Source organism: Helicoverpa zea, chromosome 5 (genome assembly GCF_022581195.2).
Source record: "Helicoverpa zea isolate HzStark_Cry1AcR chromosome 5, ilHelZeax1.1, whole genome shotgun sequence".
NCBI classification, from domain to species: Eukaryota; Metazoa; Arthropoda; class Insecta; order Lepidoptera; family Noctuidae; genus Helicoverpa; species Helicoverpa zea.
Window position 1 is genome coordinate 8,368,865 of NC_061456.1, and position 27,640 is coordinate 8,396,504.

At 37.9% G+C, this 27,640-nt stretch overlaps 1 protein-coding gene and 1 long non-coding RNA gene across 10 annotated transcripts in view; one reads left to right on the forward strand and one right to left on the reverse strand.

The window, feature by feature from the left end:
- Nucleotides 1–13: 13 nt before the first annotated feature.
- LOC124630767 (PDZ and LIM domain protein Zasp) overlaps nucleotides 14–27,640 on the forward strand; it is a 33,003-nt gene continuing 5,376 nt past the window's right edge. The window contains exons 1-12 of one of the 8 annotated variants that reach the window (XM_047164759.1): nucleotides 16–224; nucleotides 11,259–11,363; nucleotides 18,122–18,273; nucleotides 18,588–18,762; nucleotides 19,085–19,215; nucleotides 19,789–19,880; nucleotides 20,536–20,860; nucleotides 21,887–22,075; nucleotides 22,388–22,478; nucleotides 22,852–23,023; nucleotides 23,848–23,871; nucleotides 27,326–27,464. In XM_047164759.1, coding sequence (XP_047020715.1) covers nucleotides 11,259–11,363; nucleotides 18,122–18,273; nucleotides 18,588–18,762; nucleotides 19,085–19,215; nucleotides 19,789–19,880; nucleotides 20,536–20,860; nucleotides 21,887–22,075; nucleotides 22,388–22,478; nucleotides 22,852–23,023; nucleotides 23,848–23,871; nucleotides 27,326–27,464 — 1,595 coding nt within the window. In that variant the 5' untranslated portion in view covers nucleotides 16–224. Of the gene's footprint in view, nucleotides 225–11,258; nucleotides 11,364–18,121; nucleotides 18,274–18,587; nucleotides 18,763–19,084; nucleotides 19,216–19,788; nucleotides 19,881–20,166; nucleotides 20,327–20,535; nucleotides 20,861–21,886; nucleotides 22,076–22,387; nucleotides 22,479–22,851; nucleotides 23,024–23,049; nucleotides 27,465–27,640 lie in introns of those variants that run through there. The other 7 variants (XM_047164761.1, XM_047164762.1, XM_047164760.1 and 4 more) reach the window with 7 other exon arrangements.
- LOC124630768 lies at nucleotides 5,937–7,480 on the reverse strand. 2 transcript variants are annotated; one of them, XR_006984447.1, is made up of 3 exons: nucleotides 7,248–7,480; nucleotides 6,372–6,501; nucleotides 5,937–6,090 (listed from the first exon to the last, which is right to left on the reverse strand). It is a non-coding gene; the product is annotated as an uncharacterized LOC124630768 (long non-coding RNA). The 2 variants fall into 2 exon arrangements; XR_006984448.1 differs by lacking the exon at nucleotides 7,248–7,480 and adding an exon at nucleotides 6,574–6,730.

The window sequence follows — 27,640 nt, forward strand, 5'->3', positions numbered from 1 at the left end:
CGGCGCTGGCGACGGCGCGGCCGCGGCTCACTCGCGCGCCGCCGCTCGCCTCAGCTCCACGACCGAACGACTCTCGCTCGCGCCCGGTGTCGTATTACCGCTCTAAATATAACTCGCGAGCGCGATCGCCAATTTAGAAACGGTCGCGCGCCTTGTTTTGAACCAGTGATTGACAGTGCTAAGTGAAGAATACTACCCAGATCGTCCAGCTATCCTCCGCCGAAGTGAGTATCCCCCTGATGTAGGCTAGAGGGCTAGACGACCCTGTATATATTGTGTTACCGCATCGCGGTTTTAAAATAAACAGCTGTTCTCAGAATCTAAAGCGCTAGTAACGTGCTAAATTGGGAGTACGATCCAGCGGTTGTAGGAAATTCGAGATGATCGTATTGATTGTGAAAACTTTTATTGTAACGTGGAATGTCGACCCTGCCAATATTCAGGTGTCGAGGGATGTTCGCTTCGTCGTCTGCTATATTTATATCTAGCGTGAAAGTTCAAGGAGGACTTTCAACTAGTGTCACATGATGGGAATGAGCCAGGATTTATCAAGACACTGACCAAAGGTCGAATGGAACATTATTAGGCTTAGAAAAAATTATGCTGATTACCTAGTATCTTCTAAAGGACCCATTGACCTACGAATGCAATGTCTATCTAATGAATTAAAAACATCATCAAACTTAAAAATATACTTAATTTATTTTATAAAGTGCTAATATAGAATATTTTCCTTTATGTCGCGCTACTGCGGACTTGGATAACTTCATAAATTTTAGTCTACGTTTACATTGAAGTAGCTAGATAAAGGTTTTAAATCTAGACCCAAATGGAACTAAGGTACCAATATTGGAACCTGGTCAATTGCATAAGCGGCAATTGTTGGCCGGGTGTCTCGGCCAGTGAGTCAGTACTGTGCGATTGTCGATAAAAACTTACTAACAGTTGTTGGCAACTACTGCAAAACTAATTGCCAATTATACAGAAGAACCGACACGGGAATTATTGTAGTTATTGGTACAGACCACATGAGATACTGGACCTTAGATTACCGCATTTTTGCTTCATTGTCAGAGTAATTATCTACATCTCGGCAAACACGATTCGATTTCCTGTATACTAACAACAATCGTGAAGTGCAATTTAGTTTCGATGTATCTCAAAATTAAATCTTCCTTACACGTCTAAATACAATCATGCATTCTATCTAATATCTCATGAATATAACATGTTTTCAAATGTTAAAACGTTTTCGCATATCCATCTGCTTCGGTGGTTATGGTGGTTCAAATTGATTTTTGATTATAAACATCCTATTGCAAAAATAGACAGAAAATATTGATCTATTTAAAAGAAGCTGTAACGTAATACGATAGCCTTGAAAATGTTTATTTTATCCTATGAAAGTATGTGGGTAGTTTATGTTCAGAATCCAAGATGTCTCGTGCAAAAGCGCAGACTCAAATGTAAAGAACGTCTCGCCGTAGATACGTTTTTATTATATATTACACAACACTAGTCATTAGAACAATAAATATGCTCTGAATGTTTATCATATGTACCTCAAGTAAATATTATCGCATCAATTACAGGAATTTAGGATAAAGTGTAACTTAACCGAATAGACTGAGTTCAAAACATAGGTTTATGTCAGCAAAGGGAACCATGTCATTTCTTAGCAGCTCTTTATAAAAAACCCAAGAATTTCTAACAAAACACAAACATCTTGTTTAGTTTTCTAATTTGGGCTCTAACTTGGAATTACATCAAGACAATTAATGTCAATCAAATAATGGCTGATGCTAATTCTGAATTAACTATGCAGTGAGAAGGTAGTATATGAACTAGCATAAAGCCGTTTTAGTGGTAGTGAGTTTGAATATGGCCTGCAGTTACGATTGGTGATATCCCAGCACATTGGGCACGGGCGTGCGCTCGATGAATCGAACCGCGGACTGATAGTGGGCCGGTTAGACGAGTCCGAGAGTGCAACGGCCCAAACTGAGGGAATTTTAAAACGTTCATACTTGCAAGCCCTTTGATTTTATAATGCAAGGCTTTGCTTCATCATTACTTTCTGTAGGTAAACGATTTTTAGCGGTAAACAGCACACGAATACAGCGTTGATTCATTTGTATGATTATGCGCTGTGGTTGACATCGACTTGTCATCGAATTAACAAAGATGATAAGGTTTGTTTGGCTATTAGTTTTTGGAATATTCCTCATACCTGCATGTAAATTAGTAGAAGCAGGTATCTGGTTATGCGTTAAGTACCTTTAATAGATACAATGTTAAAATTATGGTTTACTTATAATACTGAAATGAAACACGTAATAAGCTCGGTACCTCAATTAAATTAATTTCAGTATGAAGTGAGTATGACAACATTTGATTCATATCCATAATAACAAGTATTCCAGATGTTTTTCCTTTATGATAGCACGCATGAAATCATCAGTCTACATAATTGTCATGAAAATAACTACGCAAATTAGTGCAGGTCCTTATTTATATTTTTCCTGTTACACATAACTCGTTTTTATAACCAATACCAGTCCTACTTGACCAACTTACGAATCAACCAATTTCGAACTAATTTGCACACCTAGACATTGAGTCATTAATTAATTCGAATGAAAATGCTCACTAACGTTGAAGTTGCAGTTAACGACAGTTAACTGGGTACACAAACATTATTTATTGTTAACTCTTAAGTAATGTCTCTGGTGTTTTATGGAAGATTAGTTAATTCAAATACATATACAGCACTTAGATAATAATTATTTATAGTACCTAATGAAGAATATAACGATTGGGTCTAAATATTATTGACACAATTGCTTTAAATAAAATCAATTTATCTGTAAATCTCTGTTTAACTAAGCATTTGCACTGACTGGTCTTTGTCTGTCTCTACTTCTTTCTACAAAAGGTGTGCGATGGGTCTCCTTACTTCACAGCTTCTGTTTACGTTTACCTTATTAATTTGCATACAAACATTTATCATATAACTAACTTGTTTTCTACATACAATTAAGTGAGGAATAGGTACCTACAATAAAATACAAAGATAAGTAAGTAGGCACCCTAGAAGTTAGACAAAGAGGAAGTGTTTTGGATCTTTCAAAGTCAAGTTTTGGGTATTGAAATAAAATAGTTATCTATAGGTACGTAATTTAAATGATTGAGGTCATATTAATTAGTGCGATGTCTTCAAGACTTCGGTTATTTGTCAGACATTCCTCTGAGCGGTTTTTATTTTCATGTTATACATAATCCTTGGACTAAAAGGATGAGTCATAAGGGTCGTCTGTCTGGGTACGGTTTAGATTATTCATAGTCGATCGCACCTTATTTTTTATGTTACCGTCTTCTGTAAATGCATTTATCAACAAGTTGTGTGTTTTATATTAAATTAGCTTACTTCAATATGTTGACCTCATCTGCATCGTCCAGAAGTAGTTTAGTAAAAAATCTAGCAAGTATGTAGTACCTGACATTTAAGTGTACCTAAGTCTTTGCATATTGTAAGTTATTGATTGACTAGGGTACGGCTGTTTAATACACTATGGACTATTGTGAGAATTTTCGCTGACTACACGGTCAAAAATGCGATTGCATCTTCCTCTTTCGAAGTGGGCCTTAAACGAAACGAGTTCGTATAGGTATCTCTATTCACAATTAGCCTCAATTAACCTTTGAACTTTATGTATTTTTCTCTGTTCGTTCGTTGTGTTGTTTATTATCTGTTAGTGTTGCGTTTTCTATTCTATTGCACTATAAAATTTGATGAGACTTTCACTCGATACGTCCTGTTTTGGATGTTGGATATCTCATAGTAGAGCACATTAAAACTTAAAAATATTAGTTTAAACGAACGGTACCGTCAGTATAAGACGTATTATGAATGGACACTTCTTGTCGTCGAGCTGGATAGGTCATACAGGCTGAATTGTGTGTCATTCATAAAGATGTCAATATGGCACCGGAATCAGTCGTGCACATCCGTTTTGCTTAACTCATACATACTTTGATGATATATGAATTGGCCCAGAACAATAACGTGGCTATTTATTTCGTTCGTTACTCATATGCGTCGAACGAGGTGACGTCAACGTCAGTCCATACTTGTATGTAACTTCTTAGAATGACCACAAAATGCTCACTAACGTAAGGAGATATCTGTAAATACAATGCAATAAATCTGTGCTTCTATGTCAAGATGTTAGTCCTCTTCTCACATATTAATTAGAGGGTATTTCAGAAAACTATTTTTTAATTAAGAGTAAAATAGACAAACGTAATTTTGACCGCAGGTAAATTAATTTCATGGTTACGGTCTCATCTAATTTCGTATATTCTTGGATAGAGATAGTTTAATATTGTTGGTATTCTGCCAAAACTTCGTTACGTCTTTACACATATGATGCTACCCAGGTATTCAACAGCCGGATCTATTCTAAAAATTTGCTGCTGACACTAAGCAGTTATTTCAATGACAAAAGTAAATTCGTAGCAACGTTGTGTGTAAAGTATTTTAAGCACAATAACATTGAACTTGGTCTGCGCATCAATGAATGTTATTTTTATTTTATTACGTATTTGAAAATACGCATGTCTTAAGTGTTGTCTCATGCCGTGTAATGTGGTATGTTTCAGCGATAATGTGCTGTTATTGACCAAGTCAGCCTAATATCACGCTAGCTAGACTACACCCAATGAGTGAATGCTTAGCTTGTGTTTTACTACAGTAACATGTCTGTCTAATCACGCCCGAATTTACATTCACCGTAGCAACGTGCCTTTGTTATTTTTTACCCGGAAATTAAGACAGTATGCATTTTTATTACTCTTTGGTACACGTATTGGAGCATTGGACGAACATCTGAAACAGGTTTCAAAAAGATCGGGAACTGCTTACGATGCATTTGTAATTTAATTAGGCAACGGAATTGGGTCCTTACCGAACTGAATATTTTTGTGACTTTCTCTTCTCTTCCAACACGATAGAAAAAAATATTCTGTGCCGAGCCTAATGATGTCGTAACCTCTACTACTTAGGAAGATCTCTGGGCATCGAACATTTATTTACGTAGCTTATCTATGGATAATCAAACCAAATACTAAACCGTTATGATTAAGAAGTTGTTTGTGCAGTGTTATCAGGGGGGCGTCCAAACGACGCGATGGCTGATCGCCAAGTCTTTCGCAATCGCTCTATATTTGCTCACCAAGGTTTTTAAATTGCAGTTTGGGGGTTATTGACATTATTACACAGTTATACAACAAGTTACCTCATATTCAGAGCTGTAAGAGATTAAATCCTGGAGAGTGTCGTGTGACGACGACGTTGACAGCCGACCGGCAGTGTTAGTGCCAAGTTTACGCCAGTGCGCCGCAACCGACACCAAGCTCGAAATAACGCGAGGCTAAAATATATCTACGTATATTTTATGAATAGGTTTATAGAAAGGACCGTATGAAAATTCGAACTAACACTTGGTTGTCGTCGCCGTGACAGCCTAAAAACGTTCACTGCTGGAGAAGGCCTCCCCGAGCTGAGGGGATTTGCCCATAAACGCACTGGATATGCGTGCTGTTCAGACGACAAACAACTACGACTTTTGCAATAATTTTCTATTTAGCTGAACAACGAAGCCCGCATGGCCGATAAATGGAAGGCTGTACATAGTCTGCAAAGGTAAAAAAGAGACAATATGGCACGTATAGAAAACATGTAGGTAATTGTGCGCAAGAATTCTTAGTATGTAATGTATTATGTCTCGGAGACTGTGATGTTTAAAATGTAACGACACTTTCGGTTTCAATGTGGATGAAGACATTTATCTATAAATAAACTGTGGCAGTACAAACAAAACACCAGGGCTAAATGCCAAAATAATGAGTAAAAATAGTGTATTGTAAATGAACAAAATATGCAACCTCATTCATCGGCGCAGTCGATAGTGCAGCATGAAAGGTTTGCCGACGCGGGCGCCATGTCGCGTCAGCTGGTTCGAATAGTTGAGCAGCAGACGCCGGGGTTGCGACACCTCGGCACCTCGCGCCGAGTGTGGCCGGACTCCACTAGGGCATGCAATATGCGTTTGTCACATAAGTACGCAACCCAATGCACAAGCTGCGCCGTACACCTACGCGTTTTATTGATCACGTTCTCAACATTATCGCTTCGCACTTATTAACGAGTATCGATCGACGTTTAGTCTTTGAGGTATCGTCAGTGCGCGACCTCGCAAGGCCACAGTTGAGTAAACAATGTTATACACACGTATGCGTTTGTAATTACGATAACACAAAAGACAAAAAGTTCTGTATCACAAATATTCTTCATTTTCAAGATAACTTACCTCGATCTCCTTTCTTATAGTTCCTCCTTTTTAATGAACCAGCTATTGATGTTCCAAGTAACTGTAGATTTATGTTCCATTTATATTGTGGTATGAGCCTCCCACGCGTCCCACAGTAGTTCCCGCTATCCTATAAACGCAGGTGTGAGAAAATATATGTATCATCAGCATAGCATAAACATATCTATTTCAAAATAATTACCTATACACCAATTAAGTTACATCGACGATTTAAAATCTATATAAAGGCGTCAATCTTGCTGTTCTTGTCAATCTCTCATCTTCCTTATTTATAAAACATAGGGTTTGGGTCGGAAAAAGCAATGTTTATCTTATCTCAGTTCCATTTGGTCGGCTTGGTCACTCCCTCGGCAAATGTATGTACAGCTTGGCAAAAAAGAGTCTGACGCGGTGACAGTTGGAACTAAAAATCAAAATCAAATAAAAATTGTTAACATCGTTAATACTGGACATTGAAGTGTCCAAGGGACATCACCTACTTAGGATTGAATATCTCCAAAAATAACAAATATCAAAATCTGTGAGTCGTAGTATTCCGGGTTGCCACAGGTGCGATACTGCTGACCTCATTTATTCCACACTCTTTTTTGCCAAGCTGTAACTTGTAACCACTGTGCAAATTCAGTAGGAAGATTACTGTTTGCTTTATTAGTAGAGCTTTTGGTGTCAGAAAAGTAGGTATTTTCGTAGGTATGTGGATCTAAACGTGGATATTAGATAGATGTATGGATCCATGGATCTAACGGGAACTACGAGGTTCTGTGTAATTGGCAAAAAAATCGACAAGAGAGAGTTGTTAAGATTTATTTAAAGCCTGCGTTTTCGGAATTTATGACTATATTTATTTGAACTTACTCTTACTTCGGATGACGCGAGATGAACTCATAACTTGTCATAAGGTCTCCATTTCACCTAAATACCGAGGTAGGTAATCGCTTTGTGACCGACACAGCGGACGCGGGCTTTCGTGGTTACTCACCGCTGACGTCATCGATATCCGCGTGACTAACAATCCGAAGAAAAAATCAAACGTTAAACATATTCAACAGTTTGTTTACGAGGTTAATTCTTGGAAGTACTCCACAATATTAGCAGAAATCTTAGGTGGTGTTACCCCTCCTAATATTGCGATATAATTTAGAGTCTTCTTCTTCTTTCGTGTCGATGACATGTCTTATAGTGAGACTCGTAGACACAGACTCGCAAAATATAGGGAAAGCACGGAAGCTACATTTTTTTCTAAACAGAAAAGCCTTATTTAAGAGCTCAGACTCTGGTTTTAGCTGAACATATTTCGCTTCAGAATAGACCGGTGGTAAAATTGAATGTAAAAATACATTCAGACTGTAGAGTCGTAAGTCGTAAAGAAGCTATAATAATTATCATGCACAACATTCTTGAGATAAGGCAGTCCCCTGTAAACTACGTTCAATCACGAACAAAGGCTTCGAGATGACATTGTAAATGCAACGACTGCAGTGAAGATGCGAGATTACTTATTGCAGGAAAATCAATATAAAACCAACTTATTTGAATTTATAATGAGAGGACGGGACAATAATAGGTTTATTTACATTTTTGAATTATCTTAATAACCACAATCTTTCTATTAAATACGTGAATTGAATATTTAATGTAGTGGTAATTTTTGTAATTAATTATTATTCATTATAGCTGCGTACAAAACATAAAACAATTAAGGACCTATGTAGTATAACACAATAGCTATCATAGCCAGGCGCGACCAGCAGGCGTAGGTACACTTTAGAATAAATTAATGCTTATTGAGATCTTCTCTTTTTTAATTGAAATGTAGTAAAATATCCAAATCATCTATGTAATTGTTGGAACTACATAAATCTTGCAAATGTTTCCATTACCTCGCATAGTTGTGCAATCCGCATCTGAATGTCGCTTCATTAACAACAATAGCAACAACGGTTGTTTAGTTCATTACTACAACTTTTATTGTAAATTGAAGAGGATTGATGAAGACGTAAGTGTCAGCTGAAGAGTGTCGCGACCTCTTGATTGGCGCCGCACATACGTAGATTTGACCAATTTAGGCGGCCAAAAATATTTTACAATGTATTTCGTTTTTTCTATCTTTATTTTATCATTATTTTATTATTTATTTTATTTAAGCATTGTATTTTGATAATAAGCATGTTTTATTGAAAAAAACCGTAAATATTTTTTTTTTTTTAATGTAGAGTATAATATATTTTCATTTTAAGAGTAGTTATGATATTTTTTATTATATCTATTTCAAAATAATATGTAGTGTAGTAAAAAAATAATTAATATTTTTTTTATTCCTCACTTTCTGCCTCTGATATATCAGACTCTGTGTTTGATTCAGCTGGTAGTAGCATATTTTATTGTTTCAGGGCAAAATAATCTTGCTTTGATGTTTTTTTTTGTTGATCACATTTCTTCAGTTTCGTATTTCTTTAGTTTTCCTTCGTTTAGTCCTCTCACTACAATCTTTAAGTGATTTAGATGGCCGCCCCGGTCGATTTCCAACACTTGTCGGGCGTTCAAATGTTCTGCTTAACCAATTCTCATTAGTTTTAAGGATTTTTTTTACAGTTTCAGTTTCTTACTTTCGTAGCTATTTTAAAATATGCAAATCTTTGTTTAAAACTGCTTATATTATCAGGTGTGTCACCCTAATAGGTCAAAAGTTAGTTTCCTAGGTAATTTAGTTTTTCTTCCAAATTAGTCAGATCTTGCTATTGTATTTTATTGTAAATATAACGTAGGGTCACTATTTTTACGCCAGAGGTACCCAAAACAAAAAAAAATGCACTTTGTGACATTTTAAAGAAAAAAGTATTTTATTTTTGTATGAGCTTCAAATCTTAAAAAGCCTGTAAGTCGGACATCCGCAGCTATCCGCAGCCAAATAATATGTCGTAAGCTAGTTTAATATGTCAAATATCTAAAACTAAAAAAAATGTTACGCGGTCGAACGCGATAATATAACAAAATTGTGTTTAAACAAGAAAATTACTAAAAAAATATTTTGCTTACACACCCTCTTTTAAAATTGAAATAATACTATAAAAAATTAAGTGATCACACTCAAAATATATTAAAATATAATAACTGTTACCTACACAACTCGAATCCATCATAATAGTTGCTTAATATCAATTAGATAGCACAAAAATAATTTTTCTTTAATACCGTCTACCGAGATCTCTAAAAACGTATAACGTAAAATTTGCACTAAGGTCAAGTTCTAACTCCTGGTGCAAGCGCATATCGCATGTTTGGTAGGTAGATGTGGTAAATTCTTATTGCTGGGGTATTCCTCTTTCCATTTTACCCACAATTTGATGATAACCTTTATTTAAAAAAAAAAGACTTTTGGCCAGCTAAATTGCTCAAATCTACGTTAGTGCGCCGATGCAGCGGCAAGGCTGCCCGCTGAATGCCCAACGATTGAGCTAAAAGAAAAATCATTTGCGTAACGCTTTATTATTGTTACGCTATAAATGTTGTATTAACTGTTTTGTTTTTGTAAAACACGCCAGATAGCTTCGTAATTGCTGATTTAACCTTTCGAGCAAAGTTGAGAACTAGCCATTGAAACTAGGCACAAAGTTTTTATTTCATAGATGTCAAGATATTTTGCTGAACGTGACCGGTGGCGATTCGTTTCGGGCCGGTGTTTAAGCTTCCTCGTAAAACTCCGGAGGCTAAGCTAGCCACAGCAAGAAGTTGTTAATTCTAAAATAGACTTGCAGTTACGATTTATGGAATATTTACATCAGCAGTGTGATATACATTAGTCATAAAGTATCAGTGCCGCTATTTATCTTTTAATTAAGTTAGGTTACGACATTAGGGCAAAAGGTAATTAGATATGGTGACAAATTACTATGTGCACTTGTTATCAATGTCTAGACGAATGCTTGGAACGAGTACTAATGTAATTAATATCTAGCTCCATTTATTTCCTATCTAATATAATAGCTTCCTACTCAAAATTTAAATAATTATTAAAATACAATTTTTCTACGTTCACTACTGGAGACCCACCTACCTTGCATGCATGTAGAACTTTTCGTTAAACGATCTGCAATGTTTTTATTGATATCAACCGCATAATTAAAAGATTCTTCTGAATATTAAAAGAGTTATGGCACCCAGCACCCTGTGAAGATCTTGTGTCGATCCACTTTCGGCTTTCATACAACAAGAAGCATGAATGTAGCGTAGCATTTGAGAACTGCGATTTTATCTGTACTTTTTAATCAAATTTAAAATATCATGAAGAGAAATCTAAGGCCTCCAAAAACCGATAAATGATTTGATTATTGTTTATTCCTTGTATAAATAAACGAGTTTCGCTCTCAGCCTCCTTTCACTGATGTCTTTTGGTTCGCACTCAGATCTTGATCGATGATAAAATAGATCGCAAGATGTCTGCATACTTACAGTGCGCGGTCAGTGAGGCTGGGCCCGACAGAAAATAAATCTTCAATTGGGTCAATCAAATGCCAGGCTAATGGTGAGGCGCATTACTTTATCATTATTTGTATTGGATCAACTTTCCAATTTTGTTCTTTCGGGAATGATAATTACATTGACGAAGCGCACGATTAGAGTTTGTTCATAATCTTCACACGAGTGGATCATTGCCAAAACCATAAATTATAAATCTCTGTATCTAGGCAAAAAGCGGGCACAGTAAATTAAAGTAGTAAATTAGTTGTTATATTTCTGTTCACGTCTGACATCCATCCAATTTCCAAATCCAAAGTCGTTAAAGATAATTTTAATTACTTAACTAATTAATGTTCGTCAAGATTTCCTAGTGTAGGTACTAATGTATTGTTTGTGTTTTGTTAACAGATGGCACAGTTGATAACTGTGCGGTTGAACAAAGCCGACCAGCAGCCCCTAGGCTTCCGTCTACAGGGAGGCAAAGACTTCGGCACACCGCTTGTCGTACAAAAGGTCAGTATCCAGCCTAACGAATTACGGATATATATGAACCTAGATTCGTATTATGCTTCTTTCGTATAATGCTTGGACACTTGGCGATGTCTGTGAAGAGATTGGATCACCCAATCTCGTCAGTACATGAGAAAACTTTTGTATTGGTGCTAGTTCAAAACGCGACCTGGTTTTGGAGGTTCGTAAAAAAGGCAATCACATCGCATTAAAACACGAAACGATTAATATACATGAAAGTCAACAGGATTATATCTATGATCTCGTTTTAATGTAACAATAGGAGATTATAACCACTAAGTCTACAAAGCATGTAGAGATATTTGCTCTCGTCCACCCACGCGCGTCGGACGCGGCTGCGACAGGCCACAGACGATAACCAGGCGACACACGCCGGTTTCTCCTCATACTTTTATAACCCAATAGATATTATAATGAGTCCTCTTAAACTCTCGTCTATAAGTAAAGCTTTCTTCATAAACGTTCTAATTCAATTCCGTTGCGCAACCTCAGAAGCTTTGTCCTACATTCGGTTTCCTGTGATAGTGCATTTGAATTCATCCTATTTTTAGTCGATTGCAGAATATTAAACTCACATTATATTTATTAGTCTTTATGAATGTTTCAATTAGTAGATTTATGTGCAATGCATGCATGCTTGGGCGGAAAATACAATACTTATGCAAAAATAATACTTATTCTGTTAGAAGAACGAGAACTACTTAAAATGTGTAGGGTAATTAATTGTAACTATGTAGCCGGGTTAGTGTTTACTCAGGTAAGTTTAGGTACCTACCTATTATTTACTTAAGTTGTAGGTATATAATATATAACCCCCTTACTTATAAAATCTCTAATCACCTTCTAAGCAACATTTTAACTAATCACTACTTAAAGTCTTAAGTAGTGATTAAATGTTAGTTAAGACATGCTTAAGCAACGTTTATAAGTAAGAATTTTCTTAAACAGCCCTTAAGTATTACTTATATTTAATTCACGTTTATAAGTAAGGCTGTAAGTGTATAGCGTAGGTACATTGTTAATGCACGATTAGTTATCCGAAGGAGCTTTTACCAACCCATTAACTGTTACCTGACCCCGTTGAAACTTGTGTTTGACACTCGTCATTGAGTAACAAAAAATATATTAGAAATATCTTAAACACAAACACTCATAGGTATCTACTTTGTGTAAACATGTAACGAGCAATGTTTGACATGATTGAATACCAATTTTTAAATACAATTAAGTTGCACGTCAGTTTCATTCAAAAGTAGGCAGATAATAATATAATCAGTAGTGCAGTTATGCAAAATATAGATAGTTTTAGATAACTACTTGCGATAGTTAAAATTCGTTAAAATCGAATTAAGAACGTTAAATAAACAATTGAAGAAGAAAAGAAGAGGAAGTCTTCAGTATTGATCTAAACATAGGAATCAAAATTATCCTATTCTCGGTAAACATTCAAATAGCACTGATGATTATCTTCAATCTCTTAATTAATTGTCTCTTAACATTGAGTAGGACATAGCATGGACATTCAAGAGCTACATGTAATTTTAATGATGTATACCGCCTAATACCTATAATCTGAGGATCGAATGTACCACATAGTGGTTCGTTGTTATTTTTTTTTATCTTCGCCATGAACCGTTTAGCCATATCGTGTATGACGTTTAGCAATGTCAATAGTAGATAGCAAACGATGGTATTGGCTTGCCCGATGCCAACGGTACTTATTCAATGTTCATGTATTACTCTCATGATTGTGTTTCGCTAAAAGATGTCAAGCAAAGCATGTAACTACCGCAGTTTATTGAACTTGCTTCAGGTTAAATTAAAATTTACTTAATTGTGAAGAGCTCTTAGCTTTCTTTTGCATTAATTTAATTCTTTGTGTAAGGCACATTTACGAGTTCAAACAACAAGTCAAGACACAAAAACAATTCAAGTTTCTAACATGCTTTATCTGAGTGTTTTCCTTAAGCAACTGATTTGGATTTATGATTCTTTTTTTCGCATAGACACTGATATCAATCAGCATACAGCCTAATTTTGAACCCTTGCGAAACAAAATTACATTTTTCACGATCCATAATTTGAGCTTTTTATGACAACATAATGTTAGTGCTTCCAAACAATAAACACTCTTCAGTTATCGTGTTATTGTATTTCGTGAATATGCGTTTTATGCAGAGTTAAAAATAATATCTGACCTCCATCCTTTTAAACCAGCCATAAAGGTGTGTGATGTATGAATATTTGTTTTCCTGTGCTTTGTTTACGCTTGAATACAAAGAATGAAAATTATTAAACGATACTAATAGGGGTTTTGCCTCGGTGCTTTACCAAGAAATCGGATAAGAATATGAACTATGCAATTTATATTTTCAATAATTAATAAATATCTAGGTATGTAACTACTAAGTGATAATTTTATAACCGGTTTGGGGAAAATTATTCACAATGTCTATTACAAGTGGTAGCAGTTTTATGGGTAGGCACAATATACACTGGGTGCGCCTTACTTTACTGGTTGTGGCTTATTTTATGGTAGGTACAATAAATAAGCCTAATATAGTTGTAACAAAAGCTCGTAAAACTGTATTGTCTAATTCTCAACCTAATTAGGAACAGTTGTATGTATAAATCTGGACCATGATAGCAGCATTTAAAGTATGAAAAAGTAAGCTGCGCTGCGTTCTAAAGTCGTCTATGCTATATTAAGACTATTTCAAAGGCAGTAATCCCGATTTTTTGCTGATGTGTTTATGTCCACGGCCACGTACCAGTTTCACTCTTATTAACCGGAATCGCGTAGCTTGCTGGCCATTGGTAGTTGCGTAACTATTCGGGTTCTGTCGTTTATATGGAACACAATCTGAGTCACGTACTGGCAGGGATTTGTTTTGAAATCGGAACGGCGAGCAGCAACAACAACGCCTTCTGTGGATTATCGCTATTTGTCTATTCTAATTACATACCACACTGGTTAGTAGCGATAAGTATGCGTTTAAATACCCTTCTAATGGACAGATAGAAACGTTTATGAGAATCCATGAAGATACTGAAGTGAACCAATATGTATATACGTGCCTAATTGCATATTTCCAATATTCTCAAAAGTTTGACAGTTTAATGGAGGACAATGAACGTTTGTTAGCAACTGGAGACAAAACATGTGCAATAAGTGAATTGCAAAAATGGATATCATGGATATTTATTTACCTATTAAGCCATCGTAGTTGAGAAGAGGATGGGTTGATTGATTTTAAGTGCTAGATACGAGTGCTGCTCAGGTCAGCAGTGAGTATCTGCAAAAGTGACACAAGGGAGACGTTATGTGATGAACGATACACAACTTTAAAACAGATTCATAAAAAACATAGAAGCCAAGTTTCAATGAAAAGGTCTAAACCTAACTTAGTAAAAAATGAGAGGATGATAATCGTGCGAGTCGTGGTATTCACCGGCTGCGTATGTCGAGAGAAGAATGGAAGACAATAAAGAAAACATAATAAGACGCGGCCTCGACCGGGGCCGGGGCGGCGGACTTGCATTTAATTTCTTGTTCTTGTACTCCTCTTGCCGTATATGGGAGGCGCGCGTGCGGCGCCGGTCTGAGGACATTCGTAGTTTGCACGTGTGTATGTATGCTGCAAAAGTCTAAAAACTAATTATACTTACTAAATTCATCTTAACATCCCGTCTATATGGAGATAAAAAAATAACTCACTTTAGGAAAGTCTTTGAACTTAGAATATGGTCCAGATATGTATGTTATATTCTACAGAAAACATATCTAACAACTGCTTATCGGAGGATAAGTGTTTCATGCGACTTACTTTTAGGGATAGCCCACAAGTTGCGAGCGATAGGTATCTCCTAGGAAGCTCTTAAGCAAAGCAACTATCTCCTAAAGTTTATAACATTTTACATTTAGGTACTTAGGTACCTACTGTTCAGTCTTTACTTCTTTAGTAGACTTTGGTATCCAAATAACTTCGTCTATCTAGATAAAAGAACGAAAATATTTAATGTCATATTGACATAATGATTACATACGCACGTTACGAAACCACGAAATAAAAAAAATATATAGGCCGGACAATGGCAAGGTGGTATGCAGTTCCACCTGGCTAGCGACCCTCTCGGAATGCCAGTTTTTGCGCGCAAATTATTGCAAGACGCGTGTCTCGCCATGTAAGTAAGTACGTAGCAGATCTATTAAATTAATTCTTCGGCGGATAGGGTCAAGTTTCCAATTACAGGTAGTGAATGAAGCGGAAGGAAACATGCCTGACATTCGCAGGGGGAGGGAGAAGTTAATCACTTAAATGTCTTGCCGGTCGACTTTATATGCCGCGATGTGTCATTTTTTACCAGTTGTGGTTTACCGTTTCTACATGAATGATTGTGTATATGTCAGTAATAATATTGCGATTGAGTGCTTTGTGATTTGTGAAATAATTAATTTCGTCGTTTTGTACAGGTGCGTACCTATTTACTATGTGAACTTACACATTAATTGTGACTCACTGCACCTCCCTCGGGTTTATGGTATGGTTTCCTTTGAGTTAACCTGATTAAGAGCATTTTCAGTATTCAGCACAAACTATCTACTATACATAAGGATGCAATTTAACGTTCGTTGTTATAAAGCCAGATGTGCTCTCATGCAATGTACGTTTACGTGATCGAGACAGATGAGTTCTACGTGGTGAACAATGTTGTGTCAAGTTACTATTGCCTTATTCTGTGAGATAGTAAATAAAATGAACAGCTGACACAATGTCCATTAGCTCGCTCATATTTTGTTACAAGCGGGATAATTAATGGCGTCTTAAAGTGGTCATTTGTACATCGATTAGTGGACCTAAGATTTATTAGCTTTTTAATACTCAATAGATATCTAAGTTGTTATTTTCTATCTTGGAATTAAACCAACGATTCTAATTTAAAGCCATTTATCTCATGTTGATATTTTTCCCTAATGAATTCTCACCGTAGTGTTAGTCTACTAGTTTATTGATAGTAAATAGTAAATGTAGTGATGAAGTAAATATAAACAGTGCAGACAATCGCACGACACTACTTCATCATCATCATCCTCCGAGCCTTTTTCCCAATCATGTTGGGGTCGGCTTCCAGTCTAACCGGATTCAGCTGAGTACCAGTGCTTTACAAGAAGCGACTGCCTATCTGACCTCCTCAACCCAGTTACCCGGGCAACCCGATGCCCCTTGGTTAGACTGGTGTCAGACTTACTGGCTTCTGACTACCCGTAACTACTGCCAAGGATGTTCAATGACAGCCGGGACCTACAGTTTAACGCACGACACTACTTATATTACCTATAAATGCGAAAGTTTGTAAGGATGAATGGATGTACATATGTAGATACGTGCGTATGTCTGTAACTCTTTTATGCAGAAACTATTGGATGGATTTTGATGAAACTTGGCTGTAATGTAATCTACACTCATATTATAAAGCTGAAGAGCTTTTTTCTTTGTGCTAATCTAGGAACTAGTCTACCTACTGGTCGGGTTTGAAAAAATATATCAGGGTTGAGTAGAGATGTCCCACTTATCGAAGTAGGCACGGCCATAGACCACGTTTTAACACATAGGCTAATTTTTATCCGATTGCGGGATGTAGTTATATCGGGACGTGGGTGAAACCGCAAGCGGAATCATAAATCTATTGGTTATAGGTATATAGATATCATAATATTAGATATAGCTAGGGTAAGTATGCTCAATTTCTCTGCGGAATGTATAAACATGCCTGCGTTGGTATTTAGCCTAGTTATATTCAGTTATTTATACACTTGACATTGGACAAACTATGCCATGCATGTATGTAGGTAGGTAGGTACAGCACACACAACACGAAATATTTTAAAGTAAGTAACCAGGTAATAAATCTTGCCACAAAGTTGACGTGTAAGTAGTAGGTAGGTATAAGACCAAAGCTATAAACGTCGATTCAAATTCCACATAAATATAACAAATCACCCAAGCAACTGGGTATTAGGAATATTTTAGTTGTTAGGCTAGGTTCCGAACTAAATGTGTATCCAGCGTATCTACATACATGAGTACATAACAAAGTGATGTGTTTAAATTCAGACGGTAACTTGGCATTCAGACGTGCAGCTGTTTCTTAAAAACATAAATTATGAAATGCCACCCTGCAATAAAAAAATAATAACTTCTTCTAATACGCCAGTTTTAATAGGAATGCGAGTGCAAAAACTTGCCTTTTTATTTATAAGGCGATCCAGACAGGCTGCGCGAGCGCTGATCTCACGCTGACGTCATCACGGCTTCCTTTCGAACCCCGCTCATCCCGCAGTAAATTAATTACCTACATTAGCTTTATGGTGCTGTCAGTACGTATATGTGCATACGTAGATTTATGTGTTATGCAAATATTTATGCTAACGGTGGTCTAGACTTCGGCAAGATCATCAAGTCTTATTCGTGGAAAGAATCGGAGACTTCTGTAGTTCGTGGAGGGTCTATAAAATAAAGACCTCTATTCTTTATTTAGTTATGTATTTCATAATTACGTTCAAAGAACTATGTAAGTGATCTACATTTTTCGCGAGTGCATTTAAAAATCTATAACTTGCAGTAATACAAGCACCCAAATTATTCGAGTCAGGGTTACAGGGCCACTCTATCCCTAGTCCGCGTAACCTATTCCTATCTTCTACAATAGTACTTATATTGTCCTCAAATTGTTACCAGGTGAACGGTGGCAGCGCAGCCGAGCGCGCCGGTCTCCAAGCGGGAGACGCTCTGATCCGCGTCAACAACACCGACGTGTACCTGCTGCGTCACCAAGAGGCGCAGGACACCATCCGCGCAGCCGGGGGCAACCTTGAGCTCACTGTACAACGGTAAGCATAAACGCGATAATCATGGATATCGACATCATAATCATTATTAGCCAAAAAAAGGGTTATGTAAACCGAAGTACTGCTTTCTTTTTGTGTAATTTGGATGTCAGAAATGATGAGGTACTTCTGTTGAATGCTGTTAGTTTGAAGATAGCTCAAGATATATAGGCAATTGGTACTCTTAAACTATAAGTTCATTTTTATTTAAAATCCCTTTCATATTGTTGATGTTACTGGTCCAAAAGTACCTAACTAGAGCATTTTGAGCAAATAAATACATTAAAGTTAAGTTATTAATATTTTTTCTTGATTAGTGGCGGCGGCACTTGGCGTCCTACCGTGACCCCGACCGGCAGCCTACCCAGGCCAGGATCGCGGTCCATCGGCGGTACTCCGACACTGGTCACCAACACCTCCCTCAAGGCGACGCCCCAACCCTCGCGCGCCTTCGGCTCTGGTCACAACAATGTCGCCAAGCCCTTCGGCTATGTGAGTGTTACCATAATAAGTCATGAAGTTTATAAACAAAAATACCCGAGATGTTTTCATTAAGGTGGCAACAGCGCCGTGAATTGAAGTAAAGAGAATGTAATTTCTCATGTCCTTTAGATTTACATAATATCTAAGTTAAAATCAAAACATGTATCTGATAAGTACTTAACAAGCCACTGCCTCTCATTATACACACTCCATATTTCAAATTGTTTTTGTTGAATTACCTAATTCCCAGTCGCCCTGTAAGGCTGTTGTAGGTATGTGTATTTTAGCATTTCGGAACATGGCAATCTTATCAAAAATCATTCGCTTACAGATGAACGGTAACGACTCCGTGAAGAGCATAGTTAACAAACAGTACAACACTCCAGTAAATATGTATAGCGACAAAACTATTGCGGAAACTCTTTCGGCGCAAACTGAAGTTCTTGCGGGAGGTGTGCTCGGGTAAGGATTTGCGGATACATAGATGATTTAGTCAGATACGAAAAGAGGTCTCACCTAACTTCTTCGATATATTAATTGTACATAAAGCTTCAATCACAGTAAAAAAATCCTGAATTGCCTCCACTTGAAATAGCAGTGCTAAAGTAAAGAATATATCATGGGAACTGATAATGCTGGAAGGTGCCCCAAGTTTGTAATGCCGGTTATGAATATTATGTTAACAATGCTAACTTTTGTTAAACCTTCAAGCCTCTTATCCAAATGAAAATGATACACCTTGTATTGCAACTTGCAACACTTGTCAATGAGATGTTAGGTGAAGTCGGCTTACAGGCCTGTAACAGACAGACCTGTAGGCCGACTATATTGTTATCGATATATAATGACATTATATTGTTATCGATTAAAGCATGTTGCTCGAATGGTAGTAATATTTAGTCTTGTTTATAAAGTATGACTTTGCATTTAAATGCACAATGCAAGAATAAATAATAAAAATATATTTATGTATGGAAAACAGCACTGTACCTAAGTTGCGAAGAATACATCAGATATAATTTTCTGCATTAACAGAGTGAACTTCAAGAAGAATGAGAAGACATACGACGCTGAGAAAAGTGCTGTTTTCAAGGTTCTGCAAGAGGAACAAAACGACCCTGAGCCAGGTATCAAGAAAAAAATCCTTATGGAATCACTAAAAGCTTCAATCTATACCAATGTACCAATTGTTGTGTCTGATACATACAGTTCTAAATATAGGGTTACCTTCCGCAATACACACCTTATTAAAGGTACCTCTATGAAAATACATTTTCAACGATATAAATATAAAGTTGAAAAACAATGTCTAAAAATCTTTCGTTTTTCTCAAATAAAATTGCTGAATATTTCAATATTACCACATTGCTATAAAAGTAAGTGAGAAATTAACTAATATCTAAATTGGCATAGTAGTCGAACCCGCGGTGGGACTGACGTCCGCCCCGGCCGCCCCGGTGAGCGGGCTCCGTCACGTACAGGCGCCCGTCACGCGGCCCGACGCGCCCATCAACAATACCGGAGGCTTGCCCCCGGGGCAGAACATTTGCGAGGAGTGCGAAAGACTCATCACGTAAGTCGGACAAAGCGCGCGGGCCGACACGGTAGCACATATCGCAAGCAAAATTTTACTCCGCGGTTAGGATTACAATAACCTAGGCGAAGTTGCTTTTGGAGCGCAGTTCAATTCAGGATTTTTAGGATTCAAGAAATGTCGGGTTACATGGTAAGGTTAATAGGTCATCTAAGGAATAGAAATAACCCGTTATTGCGGGCCAGCAGAGCCTTCTCACTTTTACTCACGAGCGAGCGTGGCGCGCGCGGGCACGCCGTGCAGCCTGCACCGCACGCACCGCTCGCGCTCGCGCACGCCGCGCGTGGTGAGCACGCCGCAGCCGCCGCCGCCCGCGCGCGCCTGCGCCGGCACGCAGACGCCGCAGGAGCTGGCGCCCGAGCCGCCGCACCGGCCCAGCATCCCCATGGGCTGCCACGAGGTGCTGCCCGACGGCCGCATCGCGCTGGGCGCGCCGGCGCTGCCGCAGCCGCGAGACGCGCTTCCGGTTGTCAACGACACTCCCTATTGCTCCGACTGTAATCGCTACATTATGTAAGCGACGTCCCACTGAATGTCTTGACGTGTTTGCGACCGTGTCGACCTGTGCACTAGCTCTATCGTGTAGTTTACAATAATTCGATGTGATTCCTTCGTGTTGCGACTCCTCCCTATATTTTGTGTTGTAAATATTGAAACGGCATCGTAGGGAGACGTGACATGTAAGTTAGTACACATATCGTGTTTTACAAGTTCCATTTCATTATTCCGTTCTCGTCACGATATTTGTGCTAAAAGCTCAAATCATAATTCATTAATTAATTGTCTTCATCTACAAGCTGTTGATTTGCATCCGTGCCATATTCAAGGAGGTAATTATGCTAATGATTCTCGACCCAAATCAATAAAAAAATTGGTACGTAATTTTTTTTCTTTAATTTTTTTTCGGAATTCCGTAAATGTCATCTAGCCTTATTTAAACTTGGCGCGTATGTTACTGGCGTTAAAACCGTGCTGCACCCTCACACAAACGCAAACACAAAGCATACGCAACGATCACTCATAAATTTCATTCATAAAATTGGATTACTTCGGAAATACCATGACATTACAATGACAAAAAAAGCAGTGCATATTAGTTATTTCCCATCTACTGTAATTCCAATCGATTATTTACGTATTGTATGTCCTCCTCCTGAACTATGGCACGAATGCAAATCAACACCTTGTATATTCTATATCTACTTTCATACTTTTAGTAGATAGGCAGAATGTAATAATGTATCAACGCCACTGTATTTCTTCACTCAGCATGTCCTCACTTCGCTATTCATAATATGTATTTAGAAGAGCACCAGTGTATTTAGCGTGCAAGGTTGGTGGAAATAAGCACGAGCAAGTCGGTGAGCATGTTTGTAGCAAGTAACAATTATAGAAATGTATGTACACTTTTACATCTGTATATACTCAAACATGAGATTGAATGATTTTATGACATTTCGAGTCTTGCTTGTCATTGCATCATAACGATTGATGCGTTTTTATCCCGCTGTCGACTATAACGATTACTTTATGTAATAGCGGTGTGTTCGTGCGCATCAAGGACAAGAACTTGCACGTGGAATGCTTCAAGTGCTCAACCTGCGGCACTTCACTGAAGAATCAGGGCTACTACAACCTGAACGGGAAACTGTACTGTGACATCCACGCTAAACTGGTTGCACGCAACAACCCGCCAGCGCCAAACCTTGAACCTGTTACCGTGCCTCCGTGAGTTCATTTGTCTTTCTTGTTTTTTATTTTATTTTATCTGATGCATATTCTGTCACTATCGATTCGGCATTAGGTTTTCCTACAGCTCTGCCTTGCGTCATTTGCCTCATCAATAAGGATTCGGATTCCCTCCCAGTATCATTTTTCAACACATGGTATTCCTATCATACCAGTACCTTGTTTTATTCTTTATAATGGCGGAAAGGAAATAAGAATCAATAGCCAGCCATGTTCTGTACAACCAGCTAGAATTAAGGGTTTTTAGGAACTAGCTAGAGCATATTTTCATAAAATGTCTTCAATCTACAGCGGTGGCCGGCTGCCGACCAACACATACTCCACGCCGCTTCCTCCGCTTGCGACCAACAATTACTCTAACGGATCGTCATCGCTCTTCAGCGTGAGTATTTCGACTGAATGTGAATACAGCTTTTCTAACAAAGCCCCCTTTTAATGCCAGAAAATACGACTGCTTTGAACTCGGATTTGCCGGACTGACGATTAAAAAGCAGAGGTCAGGATGATAACATTGTAACCTCTTTGTCAAAGAGATTACGTCACGCCGTCATGCTCAGGTATTTTGATATGATCAAAATTCCACATAAGACAATGAAGAACAGCCTTTACGAAGCATTAATTGGATATCAATATACGGTATCACACTTCTGTTACCATATTTCCTCCCATCTACTGTTCCTTCTGTGTTTCTTAGTTCCGATGTTGACCTGTTATTCAGTGTTCGGCTTACATAACTTTTCATTTTTTTATATCAGCCATCGAGCAACCTGTCGGGTCCGAAGCCATTCGGTTCGTCTATCGGGTCGGCGTACTCGCCATCGCTGTCGCCGCGCTCGGCCCCGATGTCGCCGGCGCGACCGGTGGCGGCGCCCGCGCCTGCCCCTGCGCCCATCTCCGCTCCCCAACCAGCGGCACCCTTCGCCCCCAGTAAGAGAGTTACTTTTGCCATATAAGTCCAAAATCACACAACAAATCAAAAACTTTCACGGCTATCTTGGTAAATTATGATTTTGAAACTTAATTTCCTGGCGATGTACTTAACTAAAATTATTAAAACTATGGAAGTTTCTGATTTGTAAAACATTTTTTTTTAACACAAGGTACCTGTTTCATATATTCGGTCCGTATGAAAGATTTATTTGCTGTAAATTAAAGTTTTGTTGCAAAGGATTTTAGGTTTCCTTCATCAACGTTACATAGTTCTACCTGTGGTAAAATACTATTTTTTGTAAATTTTTCATTTTCCACTTTTCTATTTTTATACTTAATATTTTAATGTTATTATTATCAGTAGATTAAACATTTCATTTCAGACTAAATATTTTATATGACATTTAGTAAGTACTTTATGTCACACAAGTATGAAAGATGCCGCACGTATTATAGTTAATCCATCGTGTATGTACATCACAAGTTGTAGGTGACGTAGGTAATACTCATTAGTCTGAATGGGTAAACTAAAATACATCCAAATCCTCACAAATCTAGTCAACATCAGTATTCATAAGTTAGACTTTTATAACTGTTTAAGTACCTACACCAATTAACTACTTAGAATTTAATTGTTATTAGTTCATCATAATCAATCGTAATAATCATAGAATATAGTGTACTGTTAATAAAATAATATCTTAATCTTATTTTTTTACTAAAGATATAATGTTAAAATACATAAGACTAATATATTCCTGCTTATACTGTGAACAAATTTGGAATTAAAGTAATCCAAGTCAAACATTTATTTTCGACAGAGACCCCAGTTTCCCTTTTTAAAGGTAATTTATAAATAGGTGAAATGCAGCTTAATATAGCTATTATTTGATGATACGTTTGTTTGTTATATAAAACATAGTGTGAATGCGCTACGCGGGCAGCCGATGTTAATAGCAGCCACCACATTTATTAAATAACTATTGCCCTGGCACTATCGAGTAATGCGTCATTTAATAAAATAATATAACTATCAAATCGATATTTAACTTTCTGGCTTCTTTAAACAGTTTGCTTTTAGTTGATTAGCTTAACTAAGTACATCATTTTATGTTAAGTGGCTTCTTCAAATTTACTAATATTTACTTTCATCTATTTTCTTCCCTTCAATAACCCTTCTAACATCATAACTATGACTAACAGCACAAAATGTAAAAAGTATTGTGTGGCCCCCACCTGCAAATCCCTCTGATGATGAACTGCCAAAGTATGAACCTAGTACAAAGCCCATGAACCCCACGAATGGTAGAGAACAAACAACAAGGGCGGTAACCAAAAGTAATCCAGACACTAAGATTGCGGATGTTCAACAACAATCTGTGGAACAATTTGTAACATCGTCGAAACAAAGAGATGAATTCTCTTCTAGTGTTTCATATACGTCTGCAGCTATGTCTTCTATGATGGCAACATCTAAATCTGAATCTGTCGTACAGAGTAAACAATCACAAATGGTGCAAGAATCAACCAGTCGAACTATTCAGTCTTTCTCTCAAGAATCTTCTGAATGCCAGAGTACAACTGTTTACCAAACTCAAACGTGTCCTCCGAAGTCTTTAGCAAATCCCTCTCAATCAATCAATCCTCCGATCAATGAAACTACTAAAAAAGTTCAAATGATTGAATCGAAAGAAAATATGCAATCAAAACTAGCCACTGAAGTAAAATCCGTGAGCGTCTCACAGCCTCCGAAAGCACAAGATCAAGTGCAGGTCCCTCAAATGACTAATACAAAAGCCGAACCGAATATTGCCAGTGCTGTGCAAGAATCCGTCAATACGAACCAGGTGGAAAAACATGAACGCGATAGTGAGGCGAAGCTCCAAACGAAAACTGAGGAAGTAATTACGAATCAGCAAAACTCATCGCTTGACACGCAGATCCAATCAAACGATAACAGAATTGAACAACCAAAATTAAATGCTCAACCTGCGGCAACAGAGACATTGCAAGCAGGAACGAACTGCAATGCAATCAATCAAAACGTTAGAGGATCATTGGTGGATGCTTTGACCACTGCACCAGATCGCCCATATTCACCTCTGCCTACACCACCACAGCCTATTAGTATAATGGGTCAAACTAACTCAGATGAGAAAACAGTCCAGCATGACGTGCCAGCAGCTTCGGAAATAAAAGATTCCGCCGAAATTTCCAATATGCAATTACCAACACAACCATCTCCTATGTTCCTTCAGGAAAAGCGTAGTATTAGTCCGATACCGCCCATAAAGACGTATAATCCTCCTGAAAAAGTGGCTCCTCCTGTACCAATGCCTGAAGAAACCAAACCGTATATCCCACCCGACTTTAAAATAATAATTGAACCGAAAGAACCCCGTGAAGCAACATCTTCACCTATGATAGATGCTTTAACAATAGCACCTGACAGGCCCTTCACGCCCGTAGCAATGACCTACGCTAAAAATCAATTAACAGACAATGAAATATACGATCAAAATCAGGTGACAGGTAGGGGATCGTGTGACCAAAATCAGTCACTTGGAAGAGGATCACTAAGAGATGCATTAACTATTGCTCCCGATAGACCATATAGTCCTTTTGGCACTACTAGCACCAGCACTACACAATCAACGCAGTACATGACGAGTACTATATCCCATGTGACGGAAACTAATATCTCTGATATCGTGAAGCCTATTGCTACGCAAACATTAACGCAAATGACAGATCAAATGCATTCTGAATTTTCAGCTATGCAAAATACTTGTAAATTACAGTCATCTTCAGAAATGTCGGCATTCAGACCAGTGCCCAAACAAGTATTCCCTCCCCCTCAACCGGAGGAATTTTGTAAACTAACAAATTTCCCACCCATAAGTAATGAATTAAAAACCAGTTTTACACAAGCCACCAAAACAAAACAAGAAACATCATTTTCAGAGTCAACGATGATGCAACGATCTTCACTTTCAACTAGTGTGGCAACTCAAGGTTATTCATCTGTTAAAAGTGCTCAAAATTATTTTGAGCAACTAGATAAAAAAGAAAGTCTCACTTCAACAGCAGTTAGGTCTAAATCTGGACTACATAGACCTGATAGCATTCCACCTTACCAACGAAATTTCGAGCAATTGCCATCGCAACGAGGCATTTCGCCGGATATGTATAACGCACCGGCAGTTCTGCAAAGGCCTGTTACTCCATCAACCGCTCCACCGACTAGGCCAAAAGAAAAATCTGTGACACCAAAACCAACCTACACTACTCCTCAAGCATCAACCTACCCTGCTCCTCAAGCACCAACCCCAAAGTTTCAACAAGTAAAGACGCCAGTCCAACAACCTCCTGTACAATTCCATAAAGATACTCCTATTACTATGACCTTTCAACCAGTAACAGATGAAAACATCATGAGAATATCACCAGCACGAAGTCGCCCAACCACACCCAGTTTAATTAACAAACCAGCACCAATTATTCCCCATTATCAGATGAATTTAGTCACAGTAGAACATTTGGCTCCGGAAAGTCACCTTTATGAGCCGTCTAGCCGCGAAGGTAGCAGATCTCCTACTCCAAAACCACGATCACGGTCTCCTGCCCAAGGCCCACCACCAAATCCATTAAAAGCTCATGCACCACGTATTAAAGATTCGACTCCACAAAATTATACGATGGAGCCATTCAGTTCACAAGATGCTGCAAATTTGCGGAGGCAACATGAAAGGGATCAAAGAGAGTTCCAGACAGCTGCAGAGATATATAACACAAGTGGAAGCAAAAACTGGGGTTCAATGCAACCAGTTGTTAAGGAACAAAGACATTCAAATGTGGGTTACAAAAGCGAGAATTACACAAAAGGCGATATGAAATTTAAAGAAGACTCTATGATCCAGGAAAATTACGGCCAAAGACAAATGCAATCTCAAAATGTTGTTGAACAAGGCAATACTACTGTTCAAACAACTAGAAAAACATTTGAAGAATTCGAAAGGACGCAGTCTGCTAAAGTCATAGAGATTAGAAAAGGAGGTTCATCAATACCTGGGGCATACGCACAAAACATGGACTGTAACATTCGGCCTTCTAGTATTAACCCGAAGCAAGTTTTTCCACCCCCTATGATGAGTTTGCCATCTACACAACAGAGTTCATCTCTTAACCTTACTAATCAAAATATGACGTCCGCCAGTAGAACGATAGACAATTACGATCCAAAGCCTTCGATTTCTGGTGCTAACCAAGGTCCAGTGTGTGATCCTACCCCATCGACAGGTTCGAGTGTAGGAGCTGCCGCTCGTGGCAAAACTTTCGGTGTTTCATCTGCCCCAAAACGAGGAAGGGGAGTTTTGAATAAAGCTGCGCTGCCCGGCTCCCGCGTGCCACTATGTGCTTCCTGTAATGGGCATATTAGGTGATTGAAACACGAAAAAACGTCTTACTGTTTTGAGTGTTGCATGTATTGTGTGGTTTTTGTATGTTGACTATAAAATATGAATACTGACAAAACTGTTTTTTAGAAGTTTTGATTTTATGTTTGTTAATTCGTATTTAGAAATTTAGGTTTGAACTAGCTATGCACTAACTTAA